A 13793-nucleotide genomic window follows, 5' to 3' on the forward strand; every position below is an offset into this window, starting at 1 on the left:
TAGATCCACTGACAGCGTGCACCATGTGGCTAGAAAAGTCACAGACACTCAACACTAGCCTGTGAAACCAGCCTCCCAGGAGGGAGGTTATACCCTGCAAAGCCACAGGAGCAGAGCTGTCCAAGACCATGAGAACCCACCTCTTGTGTCAGCATGACCTTGATGTGAGACCTGGAGTCAAAGATCATTTTAGAGCTTTAAAATTTGGCTGCCCTGCTGGATTTTGGACTTGCATTGGCCCTGTAACCCCCTTGTTTTGATCAATTTCTCCCATTTGGAATGGCTGTATTTACCCAACACCTGTACCCCCATTGTATCTAGGAAGTAACTAGCTTGCTTTTGATTTTATAGCTCATAGATGGAAGGAACTTGCTCTGTCTCAGATGAGACTTTGGATTGTGAACTTTTGGGTTAATGCTGAAATGAGTTAAGACTCTGGGGGACTGTTGGGAAGGCATGATTGGTTTTGAAATGTGAGAACATGATATTTGGAGGGGGCAGGGGCAGGATGATATGGTTTGGCTCTGTGTCCCCACCCAAATCTCATCTTGAAATGTACTCCCATAATTCCCACGTGTTGTGGGAGGGACCCAGTGGGAGATAATTTGAATCATGGAGGCAGTTTCTCCCATACTGTTCTCATGATAATGAATAAGTCTCATGAGATCTGAAGGTTTTATCAGGGGTTTCTGCTTTTGCTTCTTCCTCATTTTCTCTTGCCACCACCATGTAAGAAGTGCCTTTCACTTCCCGCCATGGCCTCCCCAGCCATGTGGAACTGTAAGTCTAATTAAACCTCTTTTTCTTCCCAGTCTCAGGTATGTCTTTATCAGCAGTATGAAAACGGACTAATACACGGGTGGAAGGGGTACCCACTAGTTCCTGCCTCATAGCCTGTTAGACAGATTCTGTGAGCTAATGCCTACTAAGAACAGATGGACCGGACATGCCAGGAGCCTCTGTTCAGGCCACAGGTGACCCCTGAGCACCTGTGTGTCCCTCCCCATCCTTCCAGGCTGAGCTTCAAAATCCAGAGCACTAAGGAGCTGTTTTTCTGCTCTCTCTAGTATTTTTGAAAATGAGGACTTCCTGAAGTCAGTGACTACTCTGGCCATGAAAGCCAAGTGTAAGCTGACCATCTGCCCTGAGGAGGAGAACATGGATGACCAGTGGATGCAGGTATGTGCCCTGTGGGGCAGGCAGGGTGAATGTCCCTAAGGGCCAAGAGACACTTGGGGTACCCCAGCTCCTGGGGTTCAGCCTGGTGCCTCACTGGCCACCCTTCCTTAGATGGACAGGGAGGTAGGAACCTGAGAGGTCTTGGGTCGGGAGGCTCGAGCAAGTGATTTGTCTGACGTTTGCTGTGGGCCACTGCAGGCCACTGCAGTCACCAAGGTGAAAGCCACCTTCCTGCTTGAAAACACTAGGGTGGCCTTGGGAAGTGGCTTGAAGCTCAGGAGATTGATGCTCAACCAACCCCTCAAGTGGTCCTCCCTCCAGGCTGTCCATCTTGGGCTCAGCTACCAAACCAGGTCACTGTTAAGCCCCAAGCCAATGGGGAAAATGTCTCCAGGTCATGTCAGAGGTCTTCATGGCAACCCCTCCCGTCACAGGCCCGGAGGCCTAGGAGAAAATGGTTTCGTGGGCCAGGCCCAGGGTCCCCATGCTACATGCAGCCTAGGGACTTGGTGCCCTGCATCCCAGTTGCTCCAGCCGTGGCTAAAAGGGGCCGATGTAGCGCTCAGGCCGTGGCTTCGGAGGAAGCGCTCTAGCCCTTTCCATGGCTCCCACCTCCTTCTGCTCAGTCTGTTTCCAGGGCCCTCTCAGCCTGCCTGGCTCCCTCCCCTGAGGCCAGCCTGCCACTGTGCCTGGAAACACCCGATTACCATTCTCTGTTTCCGTGCCACTCCCCCATCATGCCAGGAGTACCCCAAGGACTGAGACTAGGCCTCATCCAGTCCAGCACCCCAATGCCTGGCACTGGGCAGTGCCAGTGGGCATTTGGTGGGTGGCACTGACCCTCCCCAGCACTGCCTTGCTTTGCCTTGGGACCCTGCCCTTCCATGCCGCACCCCTGTGGTGCTGCCTTTTGGACCCACCTCCCCATTCCCATCACCCATCTCCAATTCACACCCGTGAATCCCAGCACGAATTCCTCGTCCATAAATCTCCCCCATCACCCCCAGCAGGAATTCAACCCTCTTTCTTTTCACCCCCCACACAACATCCTCTCTTCCTTTCTTGCCATTCCATCTTTTTTTTTTTTTTTTTTTTTGAGATGGAGTTTCGCTCTCATTGCCCAGGCTGGAGTGCAATGGCGCAATCTTAGCTCACCACAACCTCTGCCTCCCGGGTTCAAGTGATTTTCCTGCCTCAGCCTCCCGAGTAGCTGGGATTACGGGCATGGGCCACCACGCCTGGCTAATTTTGTATTTTAATGGAGATGGCATTTCTCCTTGTTGGTCAGGCTGGTCTCGAACTCCTGACCTCAGGTGATCCACCCACCTCAGCCTCCCAGAGTGCTGGGCTTACAGGCGTGACTTACTGCACCTGGCCACCATTCCATTTTTTTGATACCAGGTTGACTTGTGTGAAATTGCTGATAGGCGCCATTTTTGATTTGTAAGAGTGGAACTTTTGTCTGGTTCATCCTAATAGTAACTTATAGTAGTGATTATGTCCAACATCACATCTGCCTGCTAGAATACAAGCCTGCGGAGGCAGAATTTGCAGCAGATTCATTTCTAAAACCTCCCCATGCTCCTCCTGCCCGCTGCAGTGGCCCAGGCTGGGTCTTATCCGCCTTCCTTTGGGGAGGAAGCCAGGAGCCCTGGCACCAAGAGGCCTTCTCTGGCCCATCCTAGCTGCATCAGGAGCCCCTCCTCCGTGTCCCCACAGACCCCTCAACCCCTCACCCCCTCATCACCTCCTAACCCTGGTGCCCACTGCCTGGCTCCCAGTTTTCTCACCTTGAGGAGGGGTCTGAGTTTTGCTCACCAGGGGTCACCAGCACCAGCCCAGGCACCACCAGGAGTGGGAGGGAAGAGCGCTCCTGCAGGCTCATGGCCTCTCATGCACTGGGCAAATATGGGGCAATAAGCTCCGCTTTCTGAGCCCCTTCTCTGAGATCAAACATCTCATGGGAATGTGCCCCTGACTGCAAGGGTAAGAGTGCATGGATGGTTTCATGCCCCCATCCTGGCGTTGGGTACCAAGACCCAGGTCGCATGCACAACAGCCTCCTCTCCACTCACTCCCACAGGATGAAATGGAGATCGGCTACATCCAAGCCCCACACAAAACGCTGCCCGTGGTATTTGACTCTCCAAGGAACAGAGGCCTGAAGGAGTTTCCCGTCAAACGCGTGATGGTACCTGCCTGGGGTGGGGAGGGGGCACAGCTGCCGAAACCCTCTTGTCTTGGGACTCCCTCCTTTTAGCCTGGCTTCCCCGCCTGCGTCTGTGGCTGAGTAACCCAGGACAAGCAGGTGGAATTCCTGCCAAAGTGGGCTCGTGTAGGTGGGGCTTGTTATTTTTGTTATTACTGAGATAAGATCTGGCTCTTCATTTCCCAAAGCCCTTGTCGCCTGTGAGCTCAGCTTGGTCTCCAGGGAACCCTGCTGAGGAGGTGGCTCAGGCTTGGACCTCCCTGTGCTCTTAAAGAAGCTCTTGCTGCACGGCGGAGGTGGGGCCAGGGCTGGAATCTTTCCCAACGTCCAGCTGGAGGCTCTGTCTTATGGGTGGGGTTTGGCCCTCAGGGGCTCCATCTGGGATGTGGGGGATTTTGGGATCAGTGTATCAGTGGTCATTTCCTGGGTGTGACTCTACCAGCCAGAGGCTGTCCATGTGGGGGTGGGAAGTGACATATTGCTGACTCATGCTTGACTAGCCTGGCAGGCTGATGCAAACTCAGCACAGAATAATAATAATAATAGTTGCATTTATTGAGCATGAGTCATGTGTTAGCCAGTGCTGCATTCTTTACCTGCACTGACTCATTTAATTTGATAAACTTTTATGGAGATGCTATCAATAGGCCCATTTTATAGAAGAAGAAACTGAGGCTCAGAGTGGAGAAGTTGGAATTCAAACCCGGCCAGTCCGGCTTGGTGAGCATGCTCTTCCCCGTCCTGCCTCCCTCTCCCTGCTTCCCGAGGAAGACTCCAGGCCTGCGCTCTGAGCCCTGGCAGCCCTTGGCTCAAGGTGCCCAGGGAAAACGATGGAAGGAGTGTGGGGGCCAAGGTTTCTTAGGACAAATGGCTTTCCGACAAGCATCTGTACTGTGCCCCAAGGGAAGGGAGAGTGGCCCTGCCCACACAGAAGGCTTCAGAATGAAACTTCAGTCAAACTCAACAACTTGCCCCGAGGCTTGCTTCCTCCTGGCCAAGCTATGTGCCGAGCAGTGGAGATGCAGAGATGCTGTTGGATTCACAGTGTGTACTCAGCCATGGGGTCGAGTTCATCCTGTTTCAGCAGCGCTGGGGCAAACCAGCCAGCTGCTACCGTGACTTTGCCCTCTTTCCGCTGCTTTCAGTCCTGCCTGGTTCAGTGGCTGTGTCTCTTATTTTGATGCTCCAAGTATAACAAAGGTCAGATTTTCTGATGCCATGAGTCCTGCTGGACAGACAGACGGACACCTCAGCACCGTTGTCATCCCCTTTCCCACAGACAACTTTGGATGAAGGCAGGCGGCACTGGTCCCTCAGCTAAGCACATCTGCATATTCTGACTCAGATCACTCAGAATGAGGCTGGGCACGGTGGCTCACACCTGTAATCCCAGCACTTTGGGAGGCCAAGGAGGGCGGATCACCTGAGGTCAGAAGTTCAAGACCAGCCTGGCCAACATGGCGAAATCCCATCTCTAAAAATCTCTACAAATACAAAAATTAGCTGGGCATGGTGGCGTGTGCCTGTAATCCCATCTACTCAAGAGACTGAGGCAGGAGAATCCCTTGAACCCAGGAGGCAGAGGTTGCAGTGAGCCAAGATTGCACCACTGCACTCCAGCCTGGGGGACAGAGCAAGACTGTGTCTAAAGAGAAAACAAAAACAAAAAAACCACCCAAATCACTCAGAATGAAAAGAATTGGAGAACAGATCACACTCGGCACCAGGCTTTGGCCCCACCTGCCTCTCCAGCACCATTGTGGGCCACTCTCGCTGTCCCTTACCCAGCCCCCCCTCCACTGACCTCCGTCCTATTCTTCAAACTTGCCTAACGTTTCCCCACCTCATGGCCTTTGCATATGCCATTCCCTCTGCCTGCAACGCTGTTCGCTGTCCACGGGGCTGGCTGCTTCTCAGCCTTCAGGTTTCAGCTTCGATTCCCTGCTCAGTGAGGCCTTCCCTGATGCTGAAGGAGGGATCCCTACTCCCACCCCAACTCCTAGCCTTCTCCACTACAGCCCCCTGTTGACTTCTTCAGTGTATTTTGTTAAAATCACGGACTCCTTCATCTGTTTTTTGTTGCCCACGCTGCTGGGCCTGAGGCTGTTATGCCTTACGCTGTCCATTGGTCAGCTTGCACGAAGCTGCACACAGTGGTGGTTCTTCCCGTAACCATCGTCAGTCAATTTTCTATCACTGCCATCAATGGGAAACCAGCAGCATTTCCTACAGATAGAAGGCAACTGTGAAGTTAAACAAACTGAAAGAAGATCCTGCTACCAAAGCCAGCTCATTACAAGTGACTGCAGCATCTCTGAGCTGGAGGTCAGCTCTCTGGTTGTTAAAATGAGAGATGAGCAGGTGTCAAGGATGTGTTTGCATCACTGAAACTTGAATTTTTGAGGAAGCCAGAAAAGACGGGAGGAAAATGAGAAGGGCAACAGCTTTCCAGCGTTGTGTGTGCCTCAGGCTGCATCACCTGGCACCCGTGAGCATCCCCTGCACAGCCCACTCTTGGGGGGCCACTTCTGCAGACTATGGACACCCCTTCTTTTGCCTGCAGAAATCCAAGCCTGAAGGCTGTATAACTTACCCCCTGTCACAGCAGCAGCCAGGGCAGTGATGTGGATAAATTTACATTCATTCATCACTGTTTGAACACATACTCAGCCAGGACTTGTTCTGGGCACTTGGGACATGACAGGGAGCAATGCCAAGGTCCCTGACCTCATGGAGGGGACATTCTGGCCCAGAGAGACAGACAGCAGACAATTAATGGAACAAAGCAGTTATACAGTTCCTTAGAAGGTGATATCAAGAGCTGCAGGTGCTGGGTGTGGTGGCTTATGCCTGCAATCCTAGCACTTTGGAAGGCCAAGGTGTGAGAATTGTTTGAGCCCAGGAGTTTGAGACCAGACTGGGCAACATAAGCAGAACTTGTCCCTACAAAAAAAAAAATTGTTTTAATTAGCTAGGCATGGTAACGCATGCCTGTAGTCCCAAGTACTAGAGAGGCTGAGGCGGGAGGATCACTTGAGCCCAGGAGTCATGATTGCACCACTGCACTCCAGTCTGGGTGACAGATGAGACCTTGTCTCAGAGGGAAAAAAAAAAAAAAAGAGCTGCAGGAAAAGACAGAGTAGAGCGGAATGGAGGGGCTCACAGGTACCAGCATGGTAGGGAAGGTGGATTAGGTTACATTCTTAAAGCCAAGTCTGGTGGCTCATTCCAGTAATCCCAGCACTTTGGGAGGCCAAGGCTGGTGGATTACTTGAGCCTACGAGTTTGAGACCAGCCTAGGCACCATAGTGAAACCCTGCCTCTACAAAAAAAAAAAAAAAAAAATTAAGTAAAAATAAGCCTCGGGCATGGTGGTACATGCCTATAGTTCCAGCTACTTAGGAGGCTGAGGTGGGAGGATCCTTGAACCCTGAAGGGTGAGGCTGCAGTGAGCCATGATCACACCACTGCATTCCAGCATGGGCAATAGGAGTGAGACCTGGTCTCAAAAAAAAAAAAAAAAAAGAAAATTGCATGCTTAAATAGGATGGTCAGGGTGGGCTTCACAGAGAAGCTGACCTTACAGCAAACGCTTGAGGGAGGTGAGCGAGTTGGCCATGTGAATGGGTGTCTGGGTGAAGAGTGTTGTAGGCAGTGAAATAGCCAGTGCAAAGGCCCTGGGGCAGGAGCCTCACTTGAGTGTTCAAGAACAGCAAAAGGGCCTGGAGGGGTGGAGCAGAGCAACCAGAAGAGCGAGAGGAGAGGTGGTCAGAGAGGAGATAGGAGGTGGTAGGAGAGGCGGTCAGGGAGGAGATAGGAGGTGGTAGGAGAGGTGGTCAGGGAGGAGATAGGACGTGGTAAGAGATGGCAGCCAGAGGTGATGGGAGGTGGTTAGCGGAGTGGTGTCAGGGAGGCTGATGGGAGGTGATGTGAGGCGGGGAGGAGAGGCCGGTCAGGGGAGGTGATGGGACGGTGGGTAGGAGTGTATCAGGGGAGGTGATGGGAGGTGGTAGGAGGGGTGGTCAGGGAGGTAATGGGAGGTGGTAGGAGAGGCTGTGGTCAGATAGGTGATGGGAGGCCATAGGAGAGGTAGTCAGGGAGGTGATGGGAGGTGGGAGGAGAGGCGTTCAGGGAGGAGATGGGAGGCGGTAGGAGAAGTGCTCAGGGAGGTGATGGGAGGTGGTAGGAGAGGCTGTGGTCAGAGGTGATGGGGAAGGGACGGGATGACAGGATGGGATTGGGTTTGTTGGCTACTGGTAAGGCCATTGTTTAGAAACTGAGAATCATCACAGGGTCTTAAACAGAGGAGGATTATGATCTGGTTTGTTAGAAAAGAGAACAAGCCCTGCTACGTGTTGTGTAAAGAGAACAGAGGCAAAGGGGAGGGGAGTGGGCAGGTGAAGGATGCTGGGAGTGCAGGCAGGGCGTGGCTGGAGGAGGCGAGAAGCTGTAAGATTCCAGCTATGTCTAGAAGGCGGAGCCAGCAGAACATTCTGACCCCCACTATGAGAGAGGCAAGCCAAAGGCGACAGCAAGGCTGTGACCTCTGTGGGTGGCAGGCACCATCCCCTGGAAGGGGAGGACTGTGGGAGGAGGAACAGGTTGATGGAAAATGAGGAGGTGGGAAGAGGGGGCCCAAAGTTCTGTTCAGGGTAAGTGGGAGATAATTGGTCAACATCCAAATGGGAAGTCAGGTGAGCCCCAGTACACATCTGATGTTTGGGAGGGAAGGGATACCCAGAGATGCGAACACGAGGGTTGTCGGCTCAGGAATGGAATTCCATGAGACTTGGCAGGACCACTGAAGGGGCAAGTGGGGTTGGAGGTGAACCAGGATCCCCCAGAGTCCTGAAAGCCCAGTGCAGACAGTGTGCCGAGAATGCAGCCATGACTGGCTGATTCAGGGGCTTCTGAGGGGGAAGCTGAGGGCCAGGCATTGCCCTTGGGGTTTGGCTGTGTGTTCATGGAGACCTGGACAAGGAAAGCTTTGATGGGCAGGGGAAGGCGGGTTGGTCTGGGTTTTAGAGAGGAGTGGAGAGAGGAACTGGAAGTGTGGTTTTTAAATTTGTGGAATCAGGCTGGGTGCAGTAGCTCACACCTATAATCCCAACACTCTGGGAGCCAAGGCAGGAAGATTGAGCCCAAGAGTTTGAGACCAGCCTGGGCAACATAGTGAGACCCCATCTCTACAGGAAAAAAACAACTTTAAACATTAGCCAGGTTGTGATGGCATGCACCTGTGGTCCCAGCTACTCGGGCAGCTGAGGCGGGAGGATCGTTTGAGCCCAGGAGGTCAAAACTGCAGTGAAGAAGTAAATTTGGAGATCACAGACCTTCTTGAGACCTACTCGTCTTCCCAGAAACTCATACCTGGGCACACAATTTGGAGTCTACTCTCAGGAAGTTCATGGCCCCCATGAAGCCTCAGGGAATGGACCATGTATGTGTAGAAGGCTAGATGTACCCTCTCCTGGGAGGCGGGGAAGATGGGCGGTGGCCTGAATAATGGCCCCGTACATCCTAATCCCCCCGAATCTGATGTTTCCTTATATGGTAAAAGGGACTTTGCTGAACGTGATTATGTTAGGGATCTTGCGATGGGGTGATTATCCTGGTTTATCCTGGAATGGGGAAGGGCCTGTGATGATGGAAGCAGAGACTAGAGATCTTTGAAGATGGAAGGAGGGGCTGCCAGCTAAGGCGGCTATTAGAAGCTGAATAAGACAAGGAAATATAATAGATTTTTTCCTCAGGGCCTCCAGGAGGAACCAGCTCTGCCATCCCTGGACTTAAGCCCAGTGAAACTGATTTCACACTTCTGGCCTCCAGAACTTTAAGAGAATAAATGTGGTTGGGCATAGTGGCTCATGCCTGTAATCCTAGCACTTTGGGAGGTTGAGGCAGGCAGATCACTTGAGGTCAGGAATCTGAGACTCGCCTGGCCAACATGGTGAAACCCCATCTCTACTTAAAAAAAAAAAAAAAAAAAAAAGAGGGGGGAGGGATAGCACTCGGGGATATAACTAATGTAAATGATGAGTTAATGGGTACAGCACACCAGCATGGCACATGTATCCATGTGTAACAAACCTGCACGTTGTGCACATGTACCCTAGAACTTAAAGTATAATAAAAAACTATATTTATATATACAGAAATTAGCTGGGTATGGTGGGGCATGCCTGTAGTCTCCACTACTCAGGAGACTGAGGAGTATTGCTTGAACCCAGAGGCAGAGGTTGTAGTGAGCTGAGATGGCGCCACTGCACTCCAGCCTGGGCAACAGAGTGAGACTCTGTCTTAAGGTGGGGAAAAATGATGTTTTGCAGATTCATTTTATGCCAAAGTTAAAGTTTCCCAAGCAGCTGGCATGCGTTAGCTAGTCCCTTTTCTTGTCCACTGAATGAACTCAACATTCCTTTAACATTCCACACGTGATAACAGCACCTGCTATGTACCAGCTGCAGACGGTACTGAGTTACTTCCTGTGCCCAAGTTCATCTCTAAACTTGGACCCCCACACCCTTCACCAGGGACCTCATTCCTCTAACTCTTGGCACTCCCTTCTCGTATCTCAGGGTCCAGATTTTGGCTACGTAACTCGAGGGCCCCAAACAGGGGGTGTCAGTGGGCTGGACTCCTTTGGGAACCTGGAAGTGAGCCCCCCGGTCACAGTCAGGGGCAAGGAATACCCGCTGGGCAGGATTCTCTTCGGGGACAGCTGTTATCCCAGGTAAGGAGGGGAGTAACAGGAGGGGGCGGCCAGGACCCAGGGAGGCAGTGGAAAAGCAGAGGCCAGAGTAGAAGCCTCGCTTACCTGCTTCCGACCCTAGAGGGCCCAACAGGCTTGAGGGAGTATGAGGGGAATCCAAGTGCAGGGTGAGGAATGCAGGCTTTGGAGCCCATAGACCCAAGTTCAATTCCAGCTCTGCCACTTACCCTCTTTCAGTCAGTGAATATTTACTGAGCATCCAGAATGTTCTGGGAGCTGGGAATGCAGCCGTGGACATGAAAGACAAGTCCTTACCACTACTCTAGTGGGGAAATAGATGATAGAAAAGTAGACAAGATAATTTCAAATAGTGACAAAAACAAAAGAGAGGGGCACAGGAGGAAGAGGAACAGTTAGGGTGACCAGGGAGGGCCTCTTTGGGGAAGGGACTTTTGAACTGAGGCCTAATGACAGAAGGGACAGGGCCATCTGGAGATCTGGGACAGAGAGTTCCAGGCAGATGAAAGTGCATGTGCAAAGGCCCTGAGGCAGGAATGAGCTCCTGTGTGCAAGGCCAGGATGGCTAGAACCGATTGAACAAGAAGAAAAGGCTGGGCACAGTGGCTCACGTCTCTAATCCCAGCGCTTCAGGAGGCTGAGGTGGGTGGATCACCCAAGGTCAGGAGTTCGAGACCAGCGTGACTAACATGAGGAAACCCTGTCTCTACCAAAGATACAAAAATTAGCTGGGTGTGGTGGCACATGCCTGTAATCTCAGCTACTCGGGAGGCTGAGGCAGGAGAATCACTTGATCCCGGGAGGCAGAGGTTGCAGTGAGCCGAGATCGCACCAGCCTCGGCAACAGAGGAAGACTCTGTCTCAAAAAAAAAAAAAAAAAAAAAAAGAGCAAGGCAATGGAACACTAATGTTTTTTTTTTAAGAGAAAACTGAGGCTCAAACAGGTGAAGGAATGTCCCCAAGGCCACACGGCTAACAAGAGATCAGCAGCTTAGGTCAGTCTGGCTCTAAACCCCATGTGTACCCAGAACACCAGCATCTCGTCTAATTCAAGAGGCAGTGCTTTCTGAGGCTAAGCTTTGTCCTACTTACCTTAGTGACTCTGTGCCTCAGTTTCCCCCAATGAAACTAGAATGACAATTCCTTAATTTCTCAAATGTTAGGGGATAAACTAAAGGCATTCCAGCCTCCTGCATCCTTTTCTCAGCTGAAGGAGAACCCTGACCTTTTTGCCAGGCCCTTTGTCCTTCAGAGACTTCCCTGTAGTCCTTGCTGCCAATAATACCCCTTTAACCCTGCCATGATAGCAGTGACAGCCGGGAGATGCACCAGGCCCTGCAGGACTTCCTCAGTGCCCAGCAGGTGCAGGCCCCTGTGAAGCTCTATTCTGACTGGCTGACCGTGGGCCACGTGGATGAGTTCCTGAGCTTTGTGCCTGCACCCGACAGGAAGGTACAGTCTTGGGGGCTGCCTCAGGAAGCCATGCCTCCTTCCTGAGTAGACCCTCTGCCTGGGGTGGGAGCAACTTTACTTGTCTGAGTCTATTTTTCCTTCACCCTAAGGATGGGAGTAGAGGAGGTGGCCAGCTTGGGTCCAAGTCCATACTCCTTCCACCCTCGGCAGATCCACCCTCCTTGGGAGCCCCAGGGGCAAAGCTGACTTCTAACCCCAGTGTTTCTGCCTCCAGGGCTTCCGGCTCCTCCTGGCCAGCCCCAGGTCCTGCTACAAACTGTTCCAGGAGCAGCAGAATGAGGGCCACGGGGATGCCCTGCTGTTCCAAGGGATCAAGAGTAAGTTCTCCCATCCATGCACCTTCCTGCTTCCCGTGGTCTGCTGTTGCCTGGAGGGAATCATCCAGGCAACAGGGTAGCATCTGAGCACCTACTGTGTGCCAGGAACTGTGCCAAACACTGGGGAGACTGCATGAACAGGGCAGAGCAGCTCGCTACCCTCTGGGCTCATAGGCCAGGGGAAGTGAGTCAACAGAACAGCTCCAACACAGGGGCTTTGAGGGGTGTCTGAGCGGACGGAGCTCAGGGAAGCCTTCTTAGAGGAGGCAAAGGCCAAGTAGGAGCATGCAAGTAGGACTTGGCTGGGCAAACGGGGCAGGGAAATGACAGGAAGAGAGATACCACAGGCAGAGGGACAGGGCATGTGAAGGCTCAGAGGCGGGAGAAAGCGTGATGTGTGTGAGGACCTGGGGGAGGTTCGGTCTGGCTGGAGCACAGATGAAATATTACTCTTTCAGCAGAGCTCACAGACACGGGCCAGGCCCACGGGCTGAAGAGCCTCTGTGGCTGAGAGCTCCACCTCAGGTCTCAGTATGTTGTGTGGCATCAGGTGAGGGCGGACCTGTTTCTTCCTCTCTCAATGGGATCTCTTTGGAGACAAGAGAATTTAGCATTAATGCAAGACAAAATATTTTAGTGAACAAGTTTCAGTGGTTCAACTTTTTAATAATTATAAGTAAACCTGTTACATTTTTCTGGATGTTCTTTTTTTTGAGACAAAGTTTTCCTCTATTTTCCAGGCTGGAGTGCAGTGGCGCAATCTCAGCTCTCTGCAGCCTCCACCTCCTGGATTCAAGTGATTCTCCTGCCCCAGCCTCCCAAGGAGCTGGGATTACAGGCGTGCACCACCATGCTTGGCTAATTTTTGTATTTTTAGTAGAGATAGGGTTTTGTCAGGCTGGCCAGGTTGGTCCTGAACTCCTGACTTGGTGATCCGCCCACCTTGGCCTCCCAAAGTGCTGGGATTATAGGCATGAGCCACCAAGTCTGGCTTAAAACAAGGAAATTTCTTATTGACGGCAACTAAATGGTATTTGTAGCATTTTTATCACACAGTAGATTCCATCCATTCACTATACTTTTCTGAGCTGTCTGTCCTGCATGCAAATAGGTATTTTTAATGTTGTCTGTTTTTTGTGCTGTTCCTGTAAGTGTGCTATCAAAATACATTAAACTAGGCCAGGCATGGTGGCTCACGCCTGTAATCCCAGCACTTTGGGAAGCTGAGGCGGGTGGATCACTTGAGGTCAGGAGTTCGAGATCAGCCTGGCCAACATGGTGAAACCTTGTCTCTACTAAAATTACAAAAGTTAGCTAGGTACAGTGGTGTGTGCCTGTAATCCCAGCTGCTGGGGAGGCTGAGGCAGGAGAATCGCTTGAACCTGGGAGGTGGAGGTTGTAGTGAGCCAAGATCGTGCCATTGCACTCCAGCCTGGGTGACAGAGCAAGGTTCTCTCTCAAATAAATTAATTAATTAAATTAAACTATAAAAATGTATTTTAAAAATAGAATTTAAATGAGGTGAGAACATTTTTAATGAGAACTTATACTGCTAAAATATTGTATTAAAGGCATTTGACTCACAGATGCTCATAGCAAACCTGTATTGTAAGTATTATTACTGCCTCCATTTTATAGGTGAGAATACTGAGTCCTCCTGGCACTGGCTGGGAAGAGGGAAATCGACCTCTGAATTCATTTGCCTTTTTTTTTTCTTTTTTTCTTTTTCTTTTTCTCTTTTTTTTCTTTTTCTTTTTCTCCATGACAGAAAAAAACCATCAGAAAATAAAGAACATTCTGTCAAACACAACATTGAGAGAACATAATTCATTTGTGGAGGTAGGAGCCTGGGTGCCCACACCCCAGCAGACCTGGCGCCCCACCC

The 13793-nt window shown here is 51.4% G+C and overlaps 1 protein-coding gene across 1 annotated transcript in view; it reads left to right on the forward strand.

Annotated features, from left to right (window-relative positions):
• PADI4 (peptidyl arginine deiminase 4) overlaps positions 1-13793 on the forward strand; it is a 52479-nt gene that overhangs the window by 33445 nt on the left and 5241 nt on the right. The window contains exons 9-14 of the mRNA XM_017852166.1: positions 1068-1179; positions 3263-3370; positions 9967-10121; positions 11426-11570; positions 11806-11908; positions 13677-13747. Coding sequence (XP_017707655.1) covers positions 1068-1179; positions 3263-3370; positions 9967-10121; positions 11426-11570; positions 11806-11908; positions 13677-13747 — 694 coding nt within the window. The remainder of the gene's footprint in view (positions 1-1067; positions 1180-3262; positions 3371-9966; positions 10122-11425; positions 11571-11805; positions 11909-13676; positions 13748-13793) is intronic.

This window comes from Rhinopithecus bieti, unplaced genomic scaffold (genome assembly GCF_001698545.2).
Source record: "Rhinopithecus bieti isolate Rb0 unplaced genomic scaffold, ASM169854v2 scaffold_33652, whole genome shotgun sequence".
Lineage (NCBI taxonomy): Eukaryota > Metazoa > Chordata > Mammalia > Primates > Cercopithecidae > Rhinopithecus > Rhinopithecus bieti.